General features: G+C 31.0%; 3 protein-coding genes across 6 annotated transcripts in view; 2 read left to right on the top strand and 1 right to left on the bottom strand.

The window, feature by feature from the left end:
* The window catches only part of LOC119685949, a 317,355-nt gene that overhangs the window by 204,001 nt on the left and 90,740 nt on the right, over positions 1–22,614 (top strand). The window lies entirely within an intron of this gene.
* LOC119673946 overlaps positions 1–22,614 on the top strand; it is a 76,241-nt gene that overhangs the window by 32,047 nt on the left and 21,580 nt on the right. The gene's annotated exons all lie outside the window — the stretch shown is intronic.
* LOC119685953 (RING-box protein 1-like) lies at positions 9,762–21,781 on the bottom strand. 4 transcript variants are annotated; one of them, XM_038100373.1, is made up of 4 exons: positions 21,691–21,781; positions 10,434–10,560; positions 10,339–10,366; positions 9,762–10,279 (listed from the first exon to the last, which is right to left on the bottom strand). In XM_038100373.1, the coding sequence occupies exons 2-4, from the start codon at positions 10,500–10,502 to the stop codon at positions 10,059–10,061; spliced, it is 318 nt and encodes a 105-aa protein (XP_037956301.1). In that variant the 5' UTR covers positions 10,503–10,560; positions 21,691–21,781; the 3' UTR covers positions 9,762–10,058. The 4 variants fall into 4 exon arrangements, with proteins under 4 accessions (XP_037956301.1, XP_037956300.1, XP_037956299.1 ...); XM_038100372.1 differs by lacking the exon at positions 21,691–21,781 and adding an exon at positions 11,122–11,259; XM_038100371.1 differs by lacking the exon at positions 21,691–21,781 and adding an exon at positions 10,665–10,758.

The following is a 22,614-nucleotide window of genomic DNA, read 5'->3' as shown; positions in this document are numbered from 1 at the left end:
AAATGAATTGCTAGACATAAGTTATTTTTATACAAAATAATTGTTTATATGAAATGAATTGACTATATTTAAGCTAGAGTTATTTTTAGAATTTATTAAGAATAAAACAAAACAATAGTTGTAAAAATCATCTGCATAAAAATTATTTAAACAAACAAAACAAAACTAACAAATTATTTACAAAGCCAACAGCGAACACACGCACGCACGACACGCAAAACGAAGCCAACAGCGAACACACGCACGCACGACACGCAAAACGAAGCCAACAGCGAACACACGCACGCACGACACGCAAAGCAAAGCTGACAGCGAATTACACTTGTGCGGTTGTGCGTACATCTAAGCAAAGCAAAGTGTCGCATATAAATAGCGGAGATTTTGTATGAAAGATCACTTAGCACCGGCACACCGAAACGAGTAGTACTCTACTCCAGCGCTAAGTCTTTCTTTTTGAGAAGCCCATGGTGTTTTGACGCTAAGGCTTAATAAATCAGTAGAAGTAGATTTTATAAACGCCATTGATGTTTTGACGTCTTTGGCTAGAACTAATTGCGTAGCTTTGAAAAAAACCCTTTGATGTTTTGACGTCTTTGGGTAAAAATTATTAAGTAGATTTATAAACGCCATTGATGTTTTGACGTCTTTGGCTAAAACTAATTGCGTAGCTTTGAAAAGAACCCTTTGATGTTCTGACGTCTTTGGGCATAAATTATCGAGTAGAGTCAAGCTTAAAAACTATTGAGTAGAGTCAAGCTTAAAATAAATTATCGAGTAGAGTCAAGATTAAAATAAATTATTAAAGAAATCCTTTTAATAAATAAAGTTTTGTTTAAAATAATAAACGGTCTTTTTAACTTTCCTTGGTTTACCAGCTTCGAACTGGTCAATAAAACAAATTTATTGCAACGACCCGGACCACGACTGAGTCATACCTCAGCAAATTTAAAACGACAAATCCGTGTCGTTACAACTTACTTAGTTGGCCATTGTAAACGTAAGTCGTCCTTGGCCGCATCGAGTTGCCTCCACCAGTCCCCGATTAGTTGCTCGCTGTCGCTAGTTGGTAGTACCGAGCGCCCCTAAATCGTTAGCCACCACGTTATGTGGTCGAAGCTATTCTCCATTTTATCAATCAGTTAAATTCTACTCCACTATTGAAAGGCATAAATTCATAATTGTTAGGGATAAATTTCCTTTTAAGTTTGAGGTGAAATTACAAATTTATTATAAAATGTCATAATTTTAAATGACTTTTTATTTGATTCGCTTTCATAATAACAATGTCACATATTTGATGTGACATCATTTTATTACGTTTATTTTTGCATAACAAAAATATGTCTCTCAAAGTGATTTTAACTACAGTTTTTCGCTAGAAAGTCTCTTTTTTCAAAATTAGTTTTGCCCAGAATCTTGTACTTTTTGTACAAATGCCAAAAAGTGAAATCAGAAGATTTATGTTCCGAAAAAAAAGGCATTTGACTATGATTTATGTCAAGGATGTTATTTTTATTGTCATGAAATAACGCTGCTTCAGAATTTGAAAAATAGTTCGAGTTAGGCAAGTTAAAGTTTTAGTGTTGTTAAAGATTTAATCAAAAACTTCTTTCAAAACAACGAATTATGAATTTGAATCATAAATCTGAGTCCATTCAATTTTATTTTAACTCTATATACCTATGTCGCTAATAACTAATTTTTTATTACTTTTTATTAATTCCGGACTAATATATGGCTTTATCTGACCAGTTATCTGCTATATACCTTATCATTGTAGTCTCTTATATTAGAGACTAACTGTCAAGTCATTAGTCAACTCATATTGTATTAACGTATAATTTTCAAATCTCAGAAGAAATATATACCGGTACCCGCTGCAAGACGATGGAGACTTCCAAATTTCTTATTTCCTTCCATAAGAAAGGGAGGAACTATATGTATAACAACAAAAATCTATTTGATGACAACTGAGTTAGTGTGTTTTAAGTACACAAAATATTTCCAGTTATTTTCTTCTTTAAATAAAACTGTGTCATCATTTTCCTGATAAATAGAATACACGGAAGAAGAGTAAAATTTATGGATATACTAATAAAAGTTGGTCATCAGATATAATTCTCTTCATAAATTGTTAAAAGTAATTGATAATTTTATGAATTTCAATTATTTTATTAAGTTTTTAATAAATGGAAAGCATGTCACTTGACTATTATTCGCATAATTGGCTTAATCTAATGCAATATAAACATAATGTTATTAATAGTATTATCCCAAATTGCGGTTATATTTAATAGATAAATGAACTTATACTTTTTGTTGTTTTTGTGTGATGTAAATTCTTTATTATGTATATTTAGTGCACATAATAATCAAAAATATGTAACCACAAGTACTATTACACATAAAATGCACTAATTAATTAAGTTGCTAGACGGTAGGCGCACAACATCACATTTGCAAGTCCTTAGCCAATTTATTATTGTGTGGAACGCCCAAAAGGCCTCAGCTTGGCAGCCCAATTATAAATATAACAATGACAGAAGCCATTTTGCTGTGCCATTTGCTGTGCTATTTGCTTTCCTAACTAACAGTTTTCGTTCCATTGAAAGTGCCTCAATACTCCGAGGGATATAAATGGCCACGCATAACAAATTTGCGTCTTAAGGCGAATGAGAGCACAAACGCAATTTGCTGGCGCCATCCTAATTGAAAAAGGACATCAGCATTTCATGATTAGCAAACAAAACATTCTGTTGAAATATGCTTGGTACGTCCCTGCTTAACTAAAATCAGCTAATCAGTTAATGTCTGTTATCATATTTTGAAAATAATATTTTTATTTCATTTCAATATATGTAGAAGAAGATGTGATTAAAAGTAAACATTTACAATAATGACTACAACTTCCTATATATATAGACAAATAGGATTACAAGTCAAGTTAACAAAGTTTTATTAGCTTAAATCTTTTACTGAACTGCTTAAAAATTGTTTATTATTGGATGTGAAGATTGGGAAAATATTCAAATCAGCTATTATCGTTACACTTTTGGATTATAGATATATCTACTAGAGCAAATTTATGACATCTATTCACAATTTATTTTCTCATATTAGAAAATATCAAATGAATATGTTATCACATTGGTGAACGGTCATACTACAATAAGATAATATTCCAAAATTACTCATCAAAGCGCAAAAGTTGTAAAGACATACGTTATTTTCAGAGTGAGAAATCAATTAATCGTATTAAAATTAAGAAGGCCAGTAAATGATTCTTTACTTTAACTCAATATTCCCTAAATTTTAATGTGTGATCTTAAATGGGTACATACGCAGGAATGGGTACATAAGAGCTTTCTTCATCAGTCCAGAAAGACGCTCGATGCTGCACTTAACTATTCCCTGCTAAACTTCTTTGTCTCAGACGAGAATACCAAAATCATCTGCAGACTATACCAGGGACTGTTTTGGTATAATCAATCAATCTCAAATTTTGTTTGTTTACTCCTAAAAATATTGTCAGACGCAAAACACTAAATTTGCACTTTAGTCGTACTTTTCGTGTCTTAATCTCGAAACTTTATAACTTGGATTATCACTTTGTAAACTCTGATTATTCTTTCATGCATTTTAACAGATGACTCGAAAAATGTTGAGGTGGTAGTATATTTTTCGAGAACAACAAATATTGTTTTGTCATAGGTTTGCACATATCTGATTTTCAAGCAGAATTGCTGGCGAGATTAAAGTTATACAACTAAGTTTTAAGTTTTAGATGGAAAGAGAGTGTATAGTAGTACTAAGTAATAGTCAAGCTACACTTAAAGCCCTGATCAATCTGGTCACATCATCAAAATGAATTCATGAATGGAAATGCGGGTTAAACCATATCAATCAATCCGATATATTAAACAGCGAAGAAATAGAAGAACTCGGAAGAATCGGTTTAACTTCGGTATCTTGTGATCCGTAATAATTTCTAGTTTTGTTTAAGCCTTGTTCAATCTGAATTAAAAGATAAATAATGAAATTACAATGATACTAGGCACACAAAAGTGTTCCTACCTATAATCAATGACTATAGACTACTAATTGGAACACTAGTCACATCAATTTTGTCAAACATCGCTGTCCACTTGACTTTGCTGACAAAAGTTTATGTCGACTTTAGTTGGAAAACGAGGACACGATGGAACATTTTCAAAGCGTTCTCAACAATCAGAGTTAAAGGCTTCGACTTAAATTTTGTAAGTACCTCCTTATCTCCTTCAAACGTTCTTTGCTAACTTAAAAGAAACCGAAAATGTTCATGTTCCGACTTCTGTGTATCTTTCTACATATCATTCCGAAAAAGTGGTTTTAGTGGCTTAAAGTCTTTTATGGTGGCTATCGATGCTTTCCATCTACGAGACCTTACTTACTCTAGTACTGTCAAGAATAATGTTAAGGAGATTTCTGTTTAAGGCATACATAATGTTACATTCGAGTTAATTATGTAAATTAATTAATGTTTCATAATTCCGAATAGTCCAATTAAGTTAAAGTTTTAAATATTTTCATGACCTGTTCAATGGGATCATTCCAAAAGGAGTAAAATGACTTGAATGAAAATATACGAACACGAATAACTACACAATAAATTGGTGTCGTAGAAACGGCAAGTACGGAATATTTCCGACAAGTTTTGACAGTTTACTATTTTATGGTGGAAAATTGTTTTCAACTTAAAAGGCACATAAACAATTAATTAATGTTGGTTTCAGATACAGCAAGCCGAATGTGTGTAAGGAAAAGTTTTGAGCGAATTGGAAATGGTGGCAGCCAATGGAAAATGAAGCGAAGTACATGGAAATGACGGCACTACATGGATGTGGACGTGCACGTGCAATCGTGGTCATAAATAAGTCAATTTTAATTAAAGTTAGTGAATTCTTGTTTTTGCCATTTGTGTTTTACACATTTTGTGAGGTAAAAATTGTGGTTTTCCGGTTGCAGTTAAAATTTAATGTTTGTGCAAAAATATGTGAGAATATAGGAAAAATTGTAGAGTTCTAAAACTTTTAATGTCGAGAAAAAAAAAGAAAATAATGTGAAAAATAATTACTTGTTACTAAATTTGAAACTATAGAAACTAAATGAGTTTAAGTAAAAGTTTCTTTTATTATCAGTGTTAAATAAAGTTATAGAGTACTACTTAATTTTAACTGATGAGTACAAAAAGTACCACAATCAATTATTAGTATTATCGATAAACACTGTAATATTCGTAAAAGTAGAAAAATAGATATAATACTCTATAGTTATAAATTATTTCGTAGTCTTTTGCTTTTAACAGATTATGATCGTATATAATAGTTATATATTATATATATAGTTATTATTAATTCTTATTAACAATAATTTATATCTTGACCTACAATAAGTTCATATAGGTTCCAAGAACGGCAGGGTCTACATCCCGGAGCCACTGGTCGACCTTGACGACCAAGTGCCGTTCAACACCCCCCCAAATGCACTGAACAAGCAGATCCCAGCGAGTTACTGCAACCATTTATATTGCAGTAGGTAGAACTTAATTAATACTGAATACAAAAAATTAATTTTTCTACACTTGATCTGTTTTTTATTAACCGAAGTTTCGACAATATTCTTATTAAATTTGATAGCTATAAACTAATATTGTACTAATAGCTACAAACACGTTTGCTAACTTTTTGGATTTCTAAAAATATATGTTCATCCTTCTACTCACTATTATGGTTGAACACTTAAAACCTCTAATAAAATTAGTTAACTGGCAAAATCATATTAATTATAATCACTTCTTATACTTTGTAATATATTTTAAAATAGTAAGAAATTAACTCAATTATAGTAATTTACATCTATACAGAATCCGTTCACGTCTTATTTAACTCCCACTTTAACAAAAGCCATATAAGATATAAAAAGGATCTACAAATATACATATCTTCATAAGAGCATTTCGTTAGTATAGTACTTCATTATAAAGAAGTACTTGAAGTACAAGAGCACAAGAATCGCTTTTATAAGGATAAAAAATTGTTATTTCTTCGAGAGGTATCTCTATCATTGAGAATAAGTCAGAGACAGCAAAATATTAGAGATAGTGAAATGGCTAAAACTGGATTAATCTGGGCGTATATTAAACTATACAGTGATTCGTTTAATGAAAATACAAGTTCGCTTTTTCGTGAAGATCTTGACGTCAGGAAAATATTTATCATATTATCCAACATTCAAAAAGTATATGGTATTTTGATGAAGAAGAATACTTTACATTAAGTTATTTAATATTTAAAACATATTGTCATATATCATCGTTGGTAGACTTTGGTAACAGTTGTTGGTTTTAGTTGTCCTTGTATAATTCCTATACTGCAAGTGCCAGGCATTGAACTATATTTCCAATTTTAAACACAGACTCAGGTGCTAGATCAATAACCCAACGTTACCTTTGACCTGACCTTTTTTCAGTTCTTTTTTTTTGCTTAATATTTTAACAAAAATAACATGTTGAAAAGTGTCCATATTACACGGTTTCATAAAAAAATCTATTAGTTTTTCTTCAACTACACCAGCAAATTTAAGCTTAAATAGTTATTATGGAACAAACAATATAGCATATAATCCATAAATATAAAATTTCCAATTTAAAAAACTTTTAAAATTTATAACATATAAATGATATGCCATAAAGTGTACGTATTTATGTGTGTACAGCGTCGAACACAGAGAAAAAATAATATATATAGGGAAAGTACACGGTACTTTTATGGTTCCACACAAGAGTTCGGTCAGCTACGTGAGTGCAACAAAATCGTAAAATAAATTTTTCAAGGAAATTTCTTTGTCCTTTTGTTTCTTGAGGTTTTGCAATTTTTTACTAAATTTTACCACATCGCAATTTTGAACTCAAGCTACAAAACGCAACAAAAACGGTTGTAAATGCAATGTGTGTCACATTCGACAGTTGACTAGGATGCATAAGGATCCTTTGCGCCCAGAGTTGAAATTTATATAGAGTCTTTAGAATAAGACACTATCAGGTATGTGGAAAATGGTTTTGTCTATTGTAAAAAGGATTTTGTTTGCTTTCTTATTTTTTAAGTTTAGTGATGACGATGCTGTGAATAAGAGATAAATTTATTTACAAAAACTTTAAGATGCACACTTAAGTTATCAGAAATTGAAATATTAACTTTTTTTACAAATTTTTTAAAATACTTTTATTATAAAAAAAATTTTAATATCTCTTCCATATAAATTGTCGATATAAAAGTTAAAATAAAAATGTTTATAGTCCGAAATAGTAAGAATTCTTGTATGAAATAATTTTCTGTTAAATGAAAACTAAATTTTTTTCAAAAACAACCGACATTAAAAAAAATAAATAATCTAAGAATCTGAAATTTAATTTAATTTTTAGTCGAGTTTGACTTATACTCGCAATACTTACACTTTCCATCACAATAGGCAAGAACCACAGTACCGGAGTTCATAGTGCAGCACAGCAAAATGCTTCCTTTGTTTTACTGTACGTACTCTAGATGTGCTTTTTTCCTAGTCGGTCGAATGCTTCAGTTTTTTGTATTATTTTAATCCTTTCTGGAGCCTCAACTTGAGTCAACATATGCTTGCACATACATAAGCATTAGGAAATGCGCCGGAAGAGTCTAAAACGGAAATGATGCAAGCAAGGAATTTGCTTTGTACCACTTGATGCTTTTTGGTCTTTCCAAAAAAAAATTGTAAATACTGGAAAAAATGATTAAAGAAACAATAACTTTTGTATCTCCATTGTTTTCCTTCGTTGCATTTCTACTTGTCCGAATTTCTGTTTTTTGGTTTATACTGAAAAAATGCTAAGATACGGATGGATATGTGAAAAAAGCTTCACAATTTTTTATGGAATTTTAATTGTTGAATGAATAAAGGCTAGATTTCGACAAATATTTAACAATACTTTGTTTTCTGAAACCAAAAGTTTTGATTAAATCTTTTCCATTACTCATAAATACCCGTTTATCCATCTTTATAACTATCTTACTACATCCGTCTACTTTCATATACATATATATATAATTGATGCTTTGTTTATATGCAGTTTATGTTCTACAGCAATTAAATTTTTATAGAATATTATTGGACAAGAGGGAAAGATATGCTTGGGTTAGATAAATCTTTATGAAAAAACAAATATATTTTTTCAAAAAAATGTTTTAATAATTAAAAGATTTAAAATTTAATTTATACCAAATTTATACATTAAAAAATCAAACACCAAAAGCATATTAGTATTCAATTAAGATAGATTACAACAATGATCCCAGAAATTGACTAAGATCAATTGGCGTGTTGTGTTACCATTTAGAAAGTGGAAAAGTCTAAAGGATCAATAGGATTCCATAATTTTATTTTACAATTTCCATACAGGTGCTTTGTTTACATTTCTATAAAGTTTTCTATTCTGGATCAAATTGTTTAGTAAATAAAGATATCGACAACTACTTGCTTAATGCCGGTATGCTAAGATATCACAAATATTTCATATATGTTTCTGAAATACTTTGTTTGTGTGGGTCAAGTATTTTGAAACTACTTGCAATATTGCTGTAAGCGATCGCAGAAAGGAGTGAAGTCTTATACTGCATCTATATTTAATATGAGAACTACGGTAGAATCTTGAATCACCGTGATCTTATGTCGGACTAAAGTCAAAGCCATGAGATCAGTTTGATTTTGCGTTAGTATTCATTCACGGTGATAACTATCACCTTACCATACAAGAAAAGCTTTATTTTTTTAACAGTAACATTATCAGTCTGAAAGACCTTGTAATAATCAGTGATGCATTTATACCACAGATAAAACTACTGGCTGGCCTGTTACGGTGTTTAGAGCCCGGCAGTATAAGTGGTTATACCTGAGGCACGTTCAGCCAATCAGACATTTCTAGCAAGAATATCGGCCATAAATTTTCTGTTATTATTAGAATAACACCGATGTGATCAATATTCCTTGAAAAAGGATTGAGAGGCATTAGGTCCAAAACTCAAAATTTCTCTTCTGTAACTCGGAATTACTTGTGAGAATTTCGATGGTAGAAACTCATCACTGTTCGCAAATATTGTTTTCTTTTCAAATGAAGTGTTAGAAAAATATGAATCCAAACTCGTCTTAACCATTATATATTGCGGAATTTCTTAATGTTTTATATACATATATATTGACTATGAGGCTCTTCTGCTTAAATGATTGCCACATGGGCTTTAAGTATCCATGACATACGTCCAATTTTTAAATTTAGAAACTTATTTATGTGAATACCATATATCTATAAATATTGAATCAGACTTCAATAATTAATTTATGGTTACAGAGATGCTATTGGTACAGAGTAAGATACTTTCACCGATCATGTCAGATTTTAGTATCTCAGTATTGTAATATGAATAGTAAAGCATTCCATTCATTTCACATTGCGCAACTTATTGTTTTATATAGACGATATTTCTGAGGGTTTTCTGCATTAATGATCATATGAGTTCCAAGTGCTGTTGAGTTTATATCCAATCGTATCGTGTTATTATAATATAAATAATCTTAATGAGTAATATGTGATCGATTTAAAAAAGTAATTTCATAGTACGTATACATATACTGTTAATATAAATAAAATTCGTAGTTGCATTTAGAAAATTTTTATTATGCAAATATACATCCAAACATTTCTTTTTAAATGTTCATCCAAAATAATACACCTTTTGGTAAATCACAGAATTTTTTGATTTTGTAATACATATATGTCTAAACTGATATTACAAATATATATCTCACTTGCTAATCATATTTAACAATAACAAATCAATACGTTAAAAAATATGTTAGTCCAAATACTAAATCATGAAACTATTCACTATTCAGTGGTTTCATCACACAAAAAATTTTTCGTTTACATATAAAAAATTTTCATATGTAAACAGCGGCAACAGCGGTTAAAGTGGTACCAGCAACAACAAAAACACTTAGGATCCCATGCGCTGGTAGTCCCAAGGGGTATTATCAAGTGGACATACGTTACGAGTTTTCAGCCAGCGAGAGATGCAATGGAAGTGGAACGCGTGATTGCATATACCCCATGCAGTGGTGCATTCTCCTCCTGGTCCTTGGCCCTGGGACGCTTGGCACTCGATACACTGTTCCATTATATTATTACGACAGATTGCGCAGTTGTCCACCGCAATGTCTGTAATCATAATCATTTAAAAATGAGATCAGATTTATGGATAATTTTATGTTATTTACCCCAGGTCCAAGTAGCAACCGCATTCCACTAATAAATTATATAAATAAAAACCATTTCTTTATTTCTGATTTGATTGAAGAAAATAATCTCTCACCTTCTTTATCTCGAAACGTTTAGCCGGGCGCGCAGCCTTGGATGTGGTTGGAGCTTCCTCCTCGGCCATGTTGATAACGCTAAACACCACTCACTGTACGATTTGTATTCCAGCAAATTTTTAATGTCTAAAGTTTTGTATCGTAAAGAAGTTTCGAAACGTAAGAGAAAAATGTTTGTTTCAATTAGAATTTTTATTTGAGTAGTAAATTTTTTTTAAAATCTGACATACTACTTCGTTGCTTTTCGGTTTGAAAAACTTGGTACTGGTTAAATTATATCAATATATATGGAGCTTTGCACTGCAAACCTGAAAATATGTTTTCCATATTTATTTTTATTTGAACGGCAATGTTAGGAACATGTTGATAGAAACAAGAGAAATGGAACGGCGAAACGTATGGAATGTATGGAAAATTGAACATGTAAATACATAGGCACTGGCAGCACTGGTTTCTTATTGCGCGATAGCTATCTGCTATCTGTTCAGATGTTTTTTATATAGACTTCAAACAATGCACTACTTATTTATTATAAAGAAAATGGTGTGAAAATTAAACAAACGAAACTACATTCCATCTTAGACATCACGAAGATATTGAGTATGTCTCTACTTTCAAAAATCTTGAAGCATTTGAGTCACAAAAAACTATAAAAATTAAATGCCTTCACTTTAAATTGTTACTTACATGACCTTAAGAATATTTTCGGTAATTGTCTTCTTCTTGCACTGAAAGTGAATATTCATGGAATATATAAGACTGACTTCAATTTTTGTTAAAAAGTGGACATTCGAAAATTGAACAGATTTTGTGCAAATAAAAAAAATTTTTAAAAATTATATTTTGACATTAAATAAGTATTAATAGATAAAAAAAGTTCAGTAGTTGATATAGAGATCAAAAAGTTTTTTGATATCTATATACTTCAAAAAATATGATATCTGATTCGAAAAGCAATCCAACGACTTGCGGCAGCTGTTGCTAGAAAGCTTAATATCCACTCTGTACGTGATGTTTTTAAGAGTACTATGTGCTGCCGCCACATACCAATTCACTGATTGTGGTTTCTCACGACCTTTGCATCATTTAGCAGATATTCACATTACGACAAATCCCTGAAAAAACTCACGCATGTAGCATTGATAACTTACATTATTTTGTGGACTACAAAGCAGCATTCGGTGGTTCCAATAGGGTTCACGAGATTGGTATCCTTACAAAAGCAAATATCCATCTACATGAGTTTGTATAATACTTAAAGCGTTGTCAAGGCATGATCAAAACTTTATATACGTTTTGATGCCGTGTGGGATTTTGGTTAACATATCTTATTATTCTGCGATTAGTACAATTTCGTTTAGAAGTGATCAAAAGCATGGCAGGTGGTCATTGATATCAGACAATGTTTCAATTATACGTTTAATTTCTCTTTAATGGTTACGACACAACTCTAATGTTACCACTGTTTTTATTGTTACCAGGAAGGAATTTGCGTAAATGGGCTTGGTGATGAATAGGGTCAAAAGAAAATAAATGTAGTAAATTAGCAAAAATATTCATCGCTTGATGGCGATATTAATAACAACAATAACTAACAATATATGTCAGTATATAGATCAGATAAAGAAACGCCATAGATCAAAAGGTTTAGCTAAGGACTTAAAAAGCTATTGGTATAAGGAGCTTTCTTCGATCCGTAAAACTTGTGGTCTGTACAGTAAGGATTGGTTATAACCGCAGGATAATGTTTGGCTAGAAGGAAAGCTATAACGATTGTGAAAGTGCATGCTAAATACACGTAGAGACGAACTGTAGGGATTAAAATGAAAAGCTGCGGAGTAACATAATAAACATAATAATTAGAGAAAAGAGCTTATTATTTTCCAGATGTGAATATAAATATAAATGATAAGTCATTTAATTGAGTTATGTCAAAATGGTGATTTTCTGTTTTGTCATTCTCACTCGTATATTTCAAAAAAGCTTGTTTAAACTAAATCCTATGTTTTTAAATAATTTCATTTTTGTATTCCAACAAAGGATTCATTATATCCTTTGTTTGGAATAAAATTGAAACCACATAAAAAATTTCAAAAATGTGGAACAAAATCAATTCCCAACAAAACTAATTTAATTCGATTTCTATGTAATAAATCATTTTTCAGATTTTGAAATCAAATATTTGAAGCGAGGAAAGCAATAAAATCAGTGAAAATAAATCGATTTCAACTTTTGTCATAAAAATTCGTGGTTAGCTTTAACCCAAAAAAACGAATATCCTCAAATGCAAAGTTCATAAAATGTAAATCCATCCAGTATACCAAAACCAAAACCAAAAAAAAACTCAATAAAATCTTCAAATCTCAGTTGAATTCTAATTCAGGAAACGTAACCGTCACACCGTGCGCAATGTCGCTGCCCAATGAATTTGTGAGATATTTTTACGCGATTTTCATTGTTCGGAGTTAACGTTTTTGGCTTAAACGAAAAGCCAGAAATTTACCGAGGCTCAAACCAAAAATTGTCAATACAAATGCAGTGCACGTGCCTGTTTTTCGATTTTGTCACATCGTGTACGCTCTGATATTATGACTCCCTAAGGTGTGGTTACAATGTTACGGTATATGGGTTTTTGGCGTGTGCACAAGGATACGCGTCCTGCACTGATTTCCTATAAATATTTTGTAATTGTTTGATGTATTTTCTATTTTTGCTGGAAATTTAAGGCCGAACATCATCTCTTCCACAAAAATGTTTTACATGTTAAGCCGATTTTGAACCCATAATGAGAATACGAAAAAAGAAAAAAATGGTTGCTATATAGAGAAGGTAACTTTAGTTGAAGATTTTGAGGCAATCGAAGAAATCTTTCCTGAATAAGTGATATAAAGTTTTTCAACGCGTGTGTTAATGTAAATATAAACACTAATACTCACATTTAACTATTGTCCATTGTACTGTTTTCAGGGTTGTTAGTATTAAGTAAAGTCAACAATCAAATATTTAGTTTGCTAGATGGAATTAAAGAAATCTAAATCTACCTGACTTACGAAGAAACAGCCTCCTAGACAGTGGACTGGAGTCTCCGCTTTGACAGAAGTCTTGATCAAAGATATAAAATCAATTTTGTTTCACCGCTTTCTCTTCATCATGACAACATTGGCTTAGTCTACTTGTTGGAATGCAACATCATTACAACAAGCACAGTGGACTATTATATTCTACTAAGCTTGCTCCAGAAATCAAGATCTACTCTCTTGCATAAAGAATAGGTATTTCAATCTCGAAGCTTTGGGAAAGATGTAACTTTATTCTAGATCAACCCTTACTTGACCATCTATATTACTGATTCCATCTTAAATTGTATTGTGCCCGTAATTAGCTGATTTCCACGCTAGAGGCTTACTTAGTCTGGAAGTATGTTTTTTTATTAATGAAAAACTGTGGCAATAAAATATTACATATCATAAGTATCCAGGATCCATTCTCTGAACTTTCTCAATGTGTGGCTGAATGCTTTTTTTAACTAATGATTATTACTAGACGAGAGATGCATTGATGAGCCTGATGATTGTTGTACATGTACGTATGATATGTACTACATAAGATGATCATTCCCCTAGTTTAACAATGATATTTTTGCAAATGTAGAAAACAATCAATCTCCAACGTCCCTTCACAAGCATAGTTTGCGGTCAAGGACCATAACTAGACATCTAGATTGTGAGCAAAGACTCAGTCTTATTCCAATTAACCTGTGCAAAGTAAATTTAGGTATTCACTAGAGTAGGCAATAAACTTCGTTCTTTTTTTTGTCCTAAAGATCTAAAGAAAAGGGAAATGCTTATTTTTGTGGTGTGCATCGTAAGACTCTTGCTTATAGAGCCGGTTTTCATAGTAGCTTTGAGAACCTTGCTTAACAGCATTGAACTAATCTATGCCATTATGAGATGTTACGTGTTTACAGTATTTCAATTTCTCTCTATGCTTTTAGTTCCATTGACCATTTAATTGTCAGAACCATTGATTTATCTTTACAGTAAGTGTGTTGTACAACATCTGATGAGTAAATGCTGTCTTTTTTTAATATTAATTATTATTAAGTCTAAATTTTATGGTATTTATATAGTTTAAGTTGAAGCAAAAAATTATTATTTAAATTAATTGAAGACATTTTTTGTTATCTGTTAAGATGTTTTAATTTGTATAAAAAAATTGACTTTAGAGAGGAAAAGTATAGAATTACAAAATTTTTTTTTTTCATAATTTTCGTTAATCTAAATAATAAGGGACATAAGATCTTTTAAACACTTAAGTAAAGTTTTTTAATACTTGGTATGCAGGAATCTGTTAAAACTGATTGTACTCACCTTATTGCTCTTTATGAGAGTTAAAATAAAAAAATAATTAAAATCCAACAATTGCAGAAAGAACATAGTAAATAATAGAGAAAGCAATGGAAAATCCTTATTAAAAGTTATAAAGAAAAAATATGTTTAAAAGTCACTAGAAAATAAATTATTTTGAAAATTGCATTGTCACTTCTGCTCTGTACGATGACGGCAGGAATGGGAAACTCAACTTTAAATAAGTTTTTCAAAACAGCAATAGAACGTTGGATCTCCAACCGAGTGAAATTGCTCTGCATCTGTTTGTAGCACAGATGACATTTTAATTTTTTATGTATATATATATTTCATTTATTTAGATCAACTAAAAAAAGGACGAGCAAACACGCAATAATGAAATTTTAAAAATGTATTTCATGCACTTCAAAGGAAGACTATAAAAAAGGTCGTTTGTTAATAAATTGGCTTTATTAAAATACAGATAACTTATTTTGCTTATATACGGAAATATTGCATTTAAAAATGGATTGTGCAATGCAATGTAAAGTGTACTTCAGATCATATTTGACAAAAGCAGTTTTGCAAAGATAAAATTAAAATCTTAAAATTAAACTTACACAAGAGATGCTCACCTCAGCAGATAACAGACGTCTTTGCAAATTCTTCCGCACACAAATACCCATAACAAGTAATCAGGCAGGGGAAGGAACATGTGTATCGATTACACAGCACACATAAGACAAGAGTATGTTAAATGTGATTGAATTCGCAACTGAAGACTCTTTAAGATACAATAAGTACAACACTTGCATACTGCAAGGATATTGTGCTGCTTCTACATAAATTGTGGGCTGATAGCAGCTTTGTTTAATGCCAGCCACTCTCCATAAAGCTGGGCAAAACCAGGTAGATCACAGCAGTGCGAGTACGGAAGAGCATCCTTTTCGGTGCTTGTGGTTACAAGATTTACAATGTCTGTGGTTAAATAAACAGTGCAAATACTTTTGGTACAGATACACCTTGATTTTTTGGTAAAATAATGTTTAAGAGATAACCTGGATTTGTATAAATTTGCAATGTTAAGCAAAAATTTGCTTAGGGTTTTACTGTGTCAGAAATAAATTAAATGAAATAAAACCAAAAGTATTTGCTGAAATATCTTCTTAAATTCAGTAAAAGCGAAAATTTGCTGTGGACTTAAAATTTTGCATGTATTTAAATCTGTTTAAATATTTTGTAAAATATATGAAACTTTAATGATAATCCAGAATTTATTGGTGGACACATATTTTCACATCTATTTTTTTTAAGTAAATGCAGCGTTCGCATTAATTATTCAAATTAGGCTGATGTATAAATTTTACATTCTGCATAAAAAAAAAATAAAATAAATGCATGTATTATATTGATACTGTGGTAAAAATAGAAAAAATATTCTAATTATCACTTTAATTAAATCCAAAGGGAAGCGGCACGTAAATTACAAAAAATTTTACTAACCAAAAAGTAAATTATCATCCAGTAATGCTACTAAGCGTTCGAGTTCCATAGGCTAGTATAACAAAATATCTTGATATAACTCTTAAACTCGAGCTAAAGGTAACAAATGTAGACTAGGTTGTCCGACGATGATTAAGCCCTCCGTGTTAACATAAATTGACATTTTAAAGCCAACATTTTGTTATGGTGCACGAATTTAGGACTATGCCACCCAAAGCACTATCAATATATATTAACGGGTACAAAATTTAGTTCTTTGAAATGTTGTGAATGTCACATTGTACATTCGATATCGTTCAAGACATATCAATAGTTTCCGGGGAAATAAGAGACCAATAATAAGTTCGCTATTTGTGGACCCAAAGGCACATAAACCAAGAACTTTTTCGATGTTCTCGACGACATGGAAAGAAACTACACTACCCCATTCTTATTTAAGCTTCAAAAGGGGATTAAACAATATCTTCAGAAATGTAAAATTTTTTAATGACGTTAAAGGTAAACTATTTGTCAGCTCTTATCTAACTAGTTGTATTGTTAACAAACTAACCAATGTTGTGTACATACTTTTGAATTCTCCTGGAAAATATTTCTCTTAAGTGAGAATCTCTCTCATCATTGGTTATTGTCCAAGTATCCACACTATAGGTCAGTACAGGCATGTTAAGGAATTTTTTTAATTGCTATCTAACCGGAACTATCATTTATTTCCAAGAGTGATTCTTTGTTGAATCACTAGGCTGACATATTTTGTGGTGTTTAGGGTGGTTCCCAAACAAACAGTCTTTCACAATTTCGAAGTTATTGTTGTCAATACAGGAAGGTGAGCTCTATACTGTAGATACGAGAGACTAGCAACAGACTCTAGAGAGATATGCGCCCGTTGAAGAGAGCTTTCACTACATGAGCTATAATAATTTATTATATATATATGACGAGTGAATAGTATATACCAGTATAAAGAAGTTCAACATATATCCATAGGTCCGTCAAAATTATAGTATTATGAACTTAACTAAAAATCATCTATCTCCAAATGCCCTAGTTCGTAAAAAAAACAATAGAGAGAAAAACTTGTTTGAAAGTCAGAAAGATTAAAGAGGCAGAAATCTGTGGTTCAATTATATTACTTCTATTGTGTTGATTCTCTATTACTATAAGTCATACTCCTACTTGTTCCTTTAATTTATATAGCATAGTTGAATATATTTGAAATTCATTCTAAAATGGTTTGCCATTTATTTTCTCCATTTTTCACAAAGTACGAGTGTTTCAACAATTTTCATAGTTGAAATCTTTTATTGTCGTAATCCAACACTTTTGCGTAGGCATGCATTCACATCAATGATTTCATCTGATCAAAGGCATTGAGGTTATTTGACCATAAAATTTGGTAATGCAAATGCGAAATTCTATCCAAGAATTTATCAAAGCAATTGTTTCACATTTTGGTGTGTATAAAATTTTTGTAGGAGGAAGTAATTGTGCTGGTTTCGTTGATCGAAACAATTTGAATAGTTTAACAATGATGGTTAGTTTAGTTAAATGCAAATTTAATCCTAAACGTTTTTCTATGTTTTTAAAAAATTTTAGCTTACAATTTTCTAAAACATGAGATGTTTGTATGTGGAATATCATTGCCTTATCAATGAATCATGGATGGATACATTCTATTAGTTTCATGATTCATTGTGTAAAGACCATAAAATATATTTGTGTATTTGGTAATAAATAAGAAGTAAGAGTATATATATATTTATATATTTTGCTTGTATACGGCGAAGAGGATTTAAAACTTTACAATTTGAAACTAGAAATATCAACGTGCCTTAAAGATCTATTATGAAAACATGACTGTAACAAGACTTGTATATATGCTGAACAACATTATAAGTTTGGTTCAAACTAAAGAGCTATTTTCAGAACTATTCGAATATAAGCCTGGTACAGGCTTAATAAAGTAAGTTTTGTAAAGAATTTCAATTAAAATTTATTCAGATTTTAGCTAAGTATGGACAGGTCACTAAAGTACACAATGCATTATTACTTGCTGGAAGATGTCAAATGTATCTCAAATTGCTTGAGAGTACTTACTTTGGCAAAGTTATCATTGCTATTTGCTAGATTTTAATTACGATTTAATAATTTTATTTATTAAATAATATTTGATGAATATTAGTTGTCCTTAAATAAGTAAATGGCACAAATGAAAATTTATGAGAAAATACCAAAGATTATGTTGGAAACGCAATTAAAACTTGTATTGTGATTTGATGTGATGCTATTGTCGAAGTGGGAATACTCTAAATTTAGTATTTATCAATGTAATGATTCTTTGTATTATCACGACAATCAAGATGCATATGAATATTATAATTTAATAATAGTGGATGAATATAAAGATATCATTTAAAGTTTTATTTTTCTTAAATACTGAATTTTAAAGTTAAGACTCCTCCATTCACAAAACCGTTTCCATTAATTTGAAGTAGTGGCATCCATCTCTACTGGTGTGTCTTATGCTGCAAACTATTTGCACTCACCAAACCCAACATAAAACACTTTACGTATATATCAAGAAAAGGATCAAAAATGGAATTTCTCTTCATAATGGAATTGCAATGCCAATGCAGGAGTAATTTCTGCAAAAAGTGATAAAAAACCAAGAAAAAACGGGAAAATCATCAAACTAATCTATTTTAGTGTTCAGCATTACCAATAACGTGGATTATGTACCCAAAATGCTGCAGACGTGCTATGCATCAAAATTCCAATTTAGCATGTTTGACGTGTCATGCAGCGGAAAACTTACGCATGAAATCCTGCGCTGAGGCAAAGTCAATTTCGTGGCTTGTGCTACGTGTCAAAATCGTTTAACTATTAAAAAATGGCTCATCCCGATTGTGGTTTAGGATCAGGTTAAGGATATGTGCTCGCTACTTCGCAATAAACAATTTCAGTTTGAAAAAAGCGCACTGTTGTGTGCTGAGGTTCTTCAGTGTAGCGTCAAACAAAGGTTTGATGAAACTGTCAAGTTGGTTGGCATCAAGATAAGTATTTAATTTATGGTTAGCGTTAGAGGTGTGGTAGTATCGTTTTTGGTTTTTTTGAAGATGCTATATTTAAGAACTATGAAGTCAGTTAGTCGAAGGTTAAGATTGGATTCGAATGTTCTACTTCAAGAGTCAGGTCGTAAACTCTAATTGGAGATTTTTTATGCTAGTATTCGCCTTATGTTGAAGTAAAATATGTTAAAATTAAAATAAATTAAAGAATTTGTATTATTCACATTAAAAAATTTTTATTTTTTATTAAAAAAATAAATGGTGTCGTCATTTATTAGCACTTTATACGTTTATAAAATTTTATAGGGAAGTATCTATTAGTATTTTTTTTGATAGCAAACCTCTGAAATCGTAAAGCGAGACATTTACTTTGTCATTTTTCTACGCTTAAGACTTTAAGATTGTATAAATAATTTAAGAATGCTATGGACAGATAATCAATCAATCGTTGTCAACTCAATCAATAATTTGTGCTAAAACTCCTGCTAAGTCTACTGGTCACTTATATATATATTCTGCTTTAAGCTTATGCCTTAAGCTTTTGCTTTAAGCTTCTGCTTTTCGAGACTACTTCAGGTATTTCATTGTTATATGTCCTTACAGTAGTAAACCCTGTGCATAACTGAAACCTGAAGTCCTGCGGTTTGAACTTGCTCATGCACCATTATTCCATTACCCAACAGATGGGAGGTAACTACACAGGAGACGTTTCTGTGTAATGGGGAGTAAGAGCATTGAAAATCATTGAGTGACTTTAACACTCTAAAAATCATCTTTTTACCTAACTAGCACCGAATGGGTCAGCTTCATGTTTGAAAGGGTGTAGAAGTATTTAAAGCAGCCATGTTCATTAAGAAGCCGTGTTAGCTAGAAGTCTTTCACATTATGTCGTCGGTTGATCTCTGCTGCCACTGCTGGATGCTACAGTTTCTTTCAATTTCTTTGGATGATCATATTATTGGTCATATTATGAAGATATGCTGCATTTTGCATGCTAGGATATCTAATGGTGGTATTCCTGTAATAACTACGAAGACGTCGTTTGGTGCTTTGTGAAAAGTACTGGCAAATCCTTAAATCGTATGTTGCTTGTATTTCCTTCACAAATGTGCGGTTTTGTGCGACAAATGTTTATATATCAGCCGAATTTGCAGCAACGTATATTCAAAACCACATGAATTGCGAAAGTATGTACCCAGCTGAATGGGAATATGTAAGTTGCTTCGTATACTCACTCTCAGTGGCTCGCGGACTCTATATATTCTGCTTTGGTGTAGGTTTATTTTGAACCTTATTCTTGACTAGACTTGATGTTAAACTGTTTTCCTTAAACATTAACTCTGTCTTTGCTTATGATAAAATCGAACGAATGTATCCACATACATTTCCTTGCATTAATAAGAAATATTTGCGTGGGAATACAATAGCAAAATTTCATTATCATTAACTGAATTCTTAGTCAATTTAATTTCCATTCAGAGTCACTTAATGTAGTTCCCCAGTTAGTAAAGACGCAACAAGGATATTTACTCTTTTCAAGAGTTAGAGTTATAGTGTATATTTAAGATATTCAGCCATTTGTAAATTTCTTGACTGGACTAGCTACACACATGCGTACCCATGTACATACTCTATGTATCTGTAAAACAACACATGTGTCTGCAGATACATATGCATATATATATATTTATATATATCTAAATGTATGTGCGTTAACCTAAATTTACTTACGGAATATTTACGTGCGGTTTTCTGTTGATGTAAACCCAAAGGCCAATTGAAATTGTAAAACTCAATTGTTGGGCAATTTGGGCACTGCTTTTGGCGGCCTGCAGTGGCAGCCATTCAGCAATTCAATGCAATGCAATCCTTGGATGGTCAATTCAGGTGGTTAATTATCGATAAATGTGCGGCGGTAATAGCAGCAGGCAATTATGCATTATTCGAAATTGCCATACCATATTAGCGGAAGCAATTGCATCAGAACGTTGCGAATACTATGAGCGCTACAGGACCGAAATGCAGAATGCGAAATGCACAATTGAATTATCTAATTTCAGAAATGGCGGCACCCAACTGTACGGACTGCAAGTATTCCAATTATTACGCTTGGCTATTTGTATTTGTTAAGTCAGAGGAAATAATAAATAATACGAATATTTTTGTTTGTAAATTTCATAATGAATTGAAAATTGATTTTTGCTTAATAGTTTACATAAACTCATTTACATCTCCGGATTTACCCATAGTAAAATTTCTCATTTCTAATTTGCACATTGCCATTAAAGTAGAGAAATTCGAATACCAACTTTTATTTATAACAATTTTTTATTGTTATTTACCTGCTTGATGTGAACTAATGAAACAGTTGACCACAAAAACCAGGGTCCAAATAATGCTTTTTCTTGTCACTGTGGTTCATTCTTCTTGTCTTTTTAAAATTCTTTAAATTTCTTTATATAGAAATTTTATGGATGTTGAAACTTTTCCAGTACACAGTAACTGCAAGACATACTATTTTATTTTTGGTATTCACATGAGAATTTAAACAAAAAGTATATTTAATTTTACATATATAAACAAAACAAATTTAGCCTGGTTAGGAATGCTTGTGCATCTATAGACATCATCTATAGATTCTTGGCATTTGTATTAGATTGACGGAGAGTGACTTAAATTTCCACAAAGCAGAAAAACATAATATAATTAATAACATTTTATTATATTAATTTTTTAAGAGGCTTTTCGAACAGTAATGAACTACAACAACAAAAATTCATTTTATATTATTTTAATTAATTGAATTTTTGGTTTTGGAAATAATTCTTATATTTAATTATTCGTAAATAATTTTTTAAGATTGCGAATACCAGGAATCGAACACATGCCCTGCCAAATTTGAAGCTTAGAGTCAGCACTCCTTAACCAACTGACCAAAAGCCGTACTAGACTCTGTTATAAACGTTTTTTTAACAAATAAACATAAATAACAAATTTTTTAATTAACAGTAACTAGTAAATATCAATATGTTTCGATAAATATAAAGTGATATTGAAAATTCGTTTAGTTAAACTTCATAGCAGATTTAAAACTAGTTTATTAAATTCAAGGAAGACCACATGCAATGCTGTAACTTTCATCGATTATAAAAAGATTTACTTTCATACATTTTTGTGAAAATATATGTCATTCTATAAATATATATCATATTTTGTGCTCTGAAATGTATGTATTACGTTTCTGTCATCACTTGAGTATGTATAGT

This window comes from Teleopsis dalmanni, chromosome 2, assembly GCF_002237135.1.
Source record: "Teleopsis dalmanni isolate 2A chromosome 2, ASM223713v2, whole genome shotgun sequence".
Taxonomy (NCBI): domain Eukaryota; kingdom Metazoa; phylum Arthropoda; class Insecta; order Diptera; family Diopsidae; genus Teleopsis; species Teleopsis dalmanni.
Note: the sequence above shows the minus strand (reverse complement) of the source record. Positions and strands in the feature narration are given on the sequence as shown.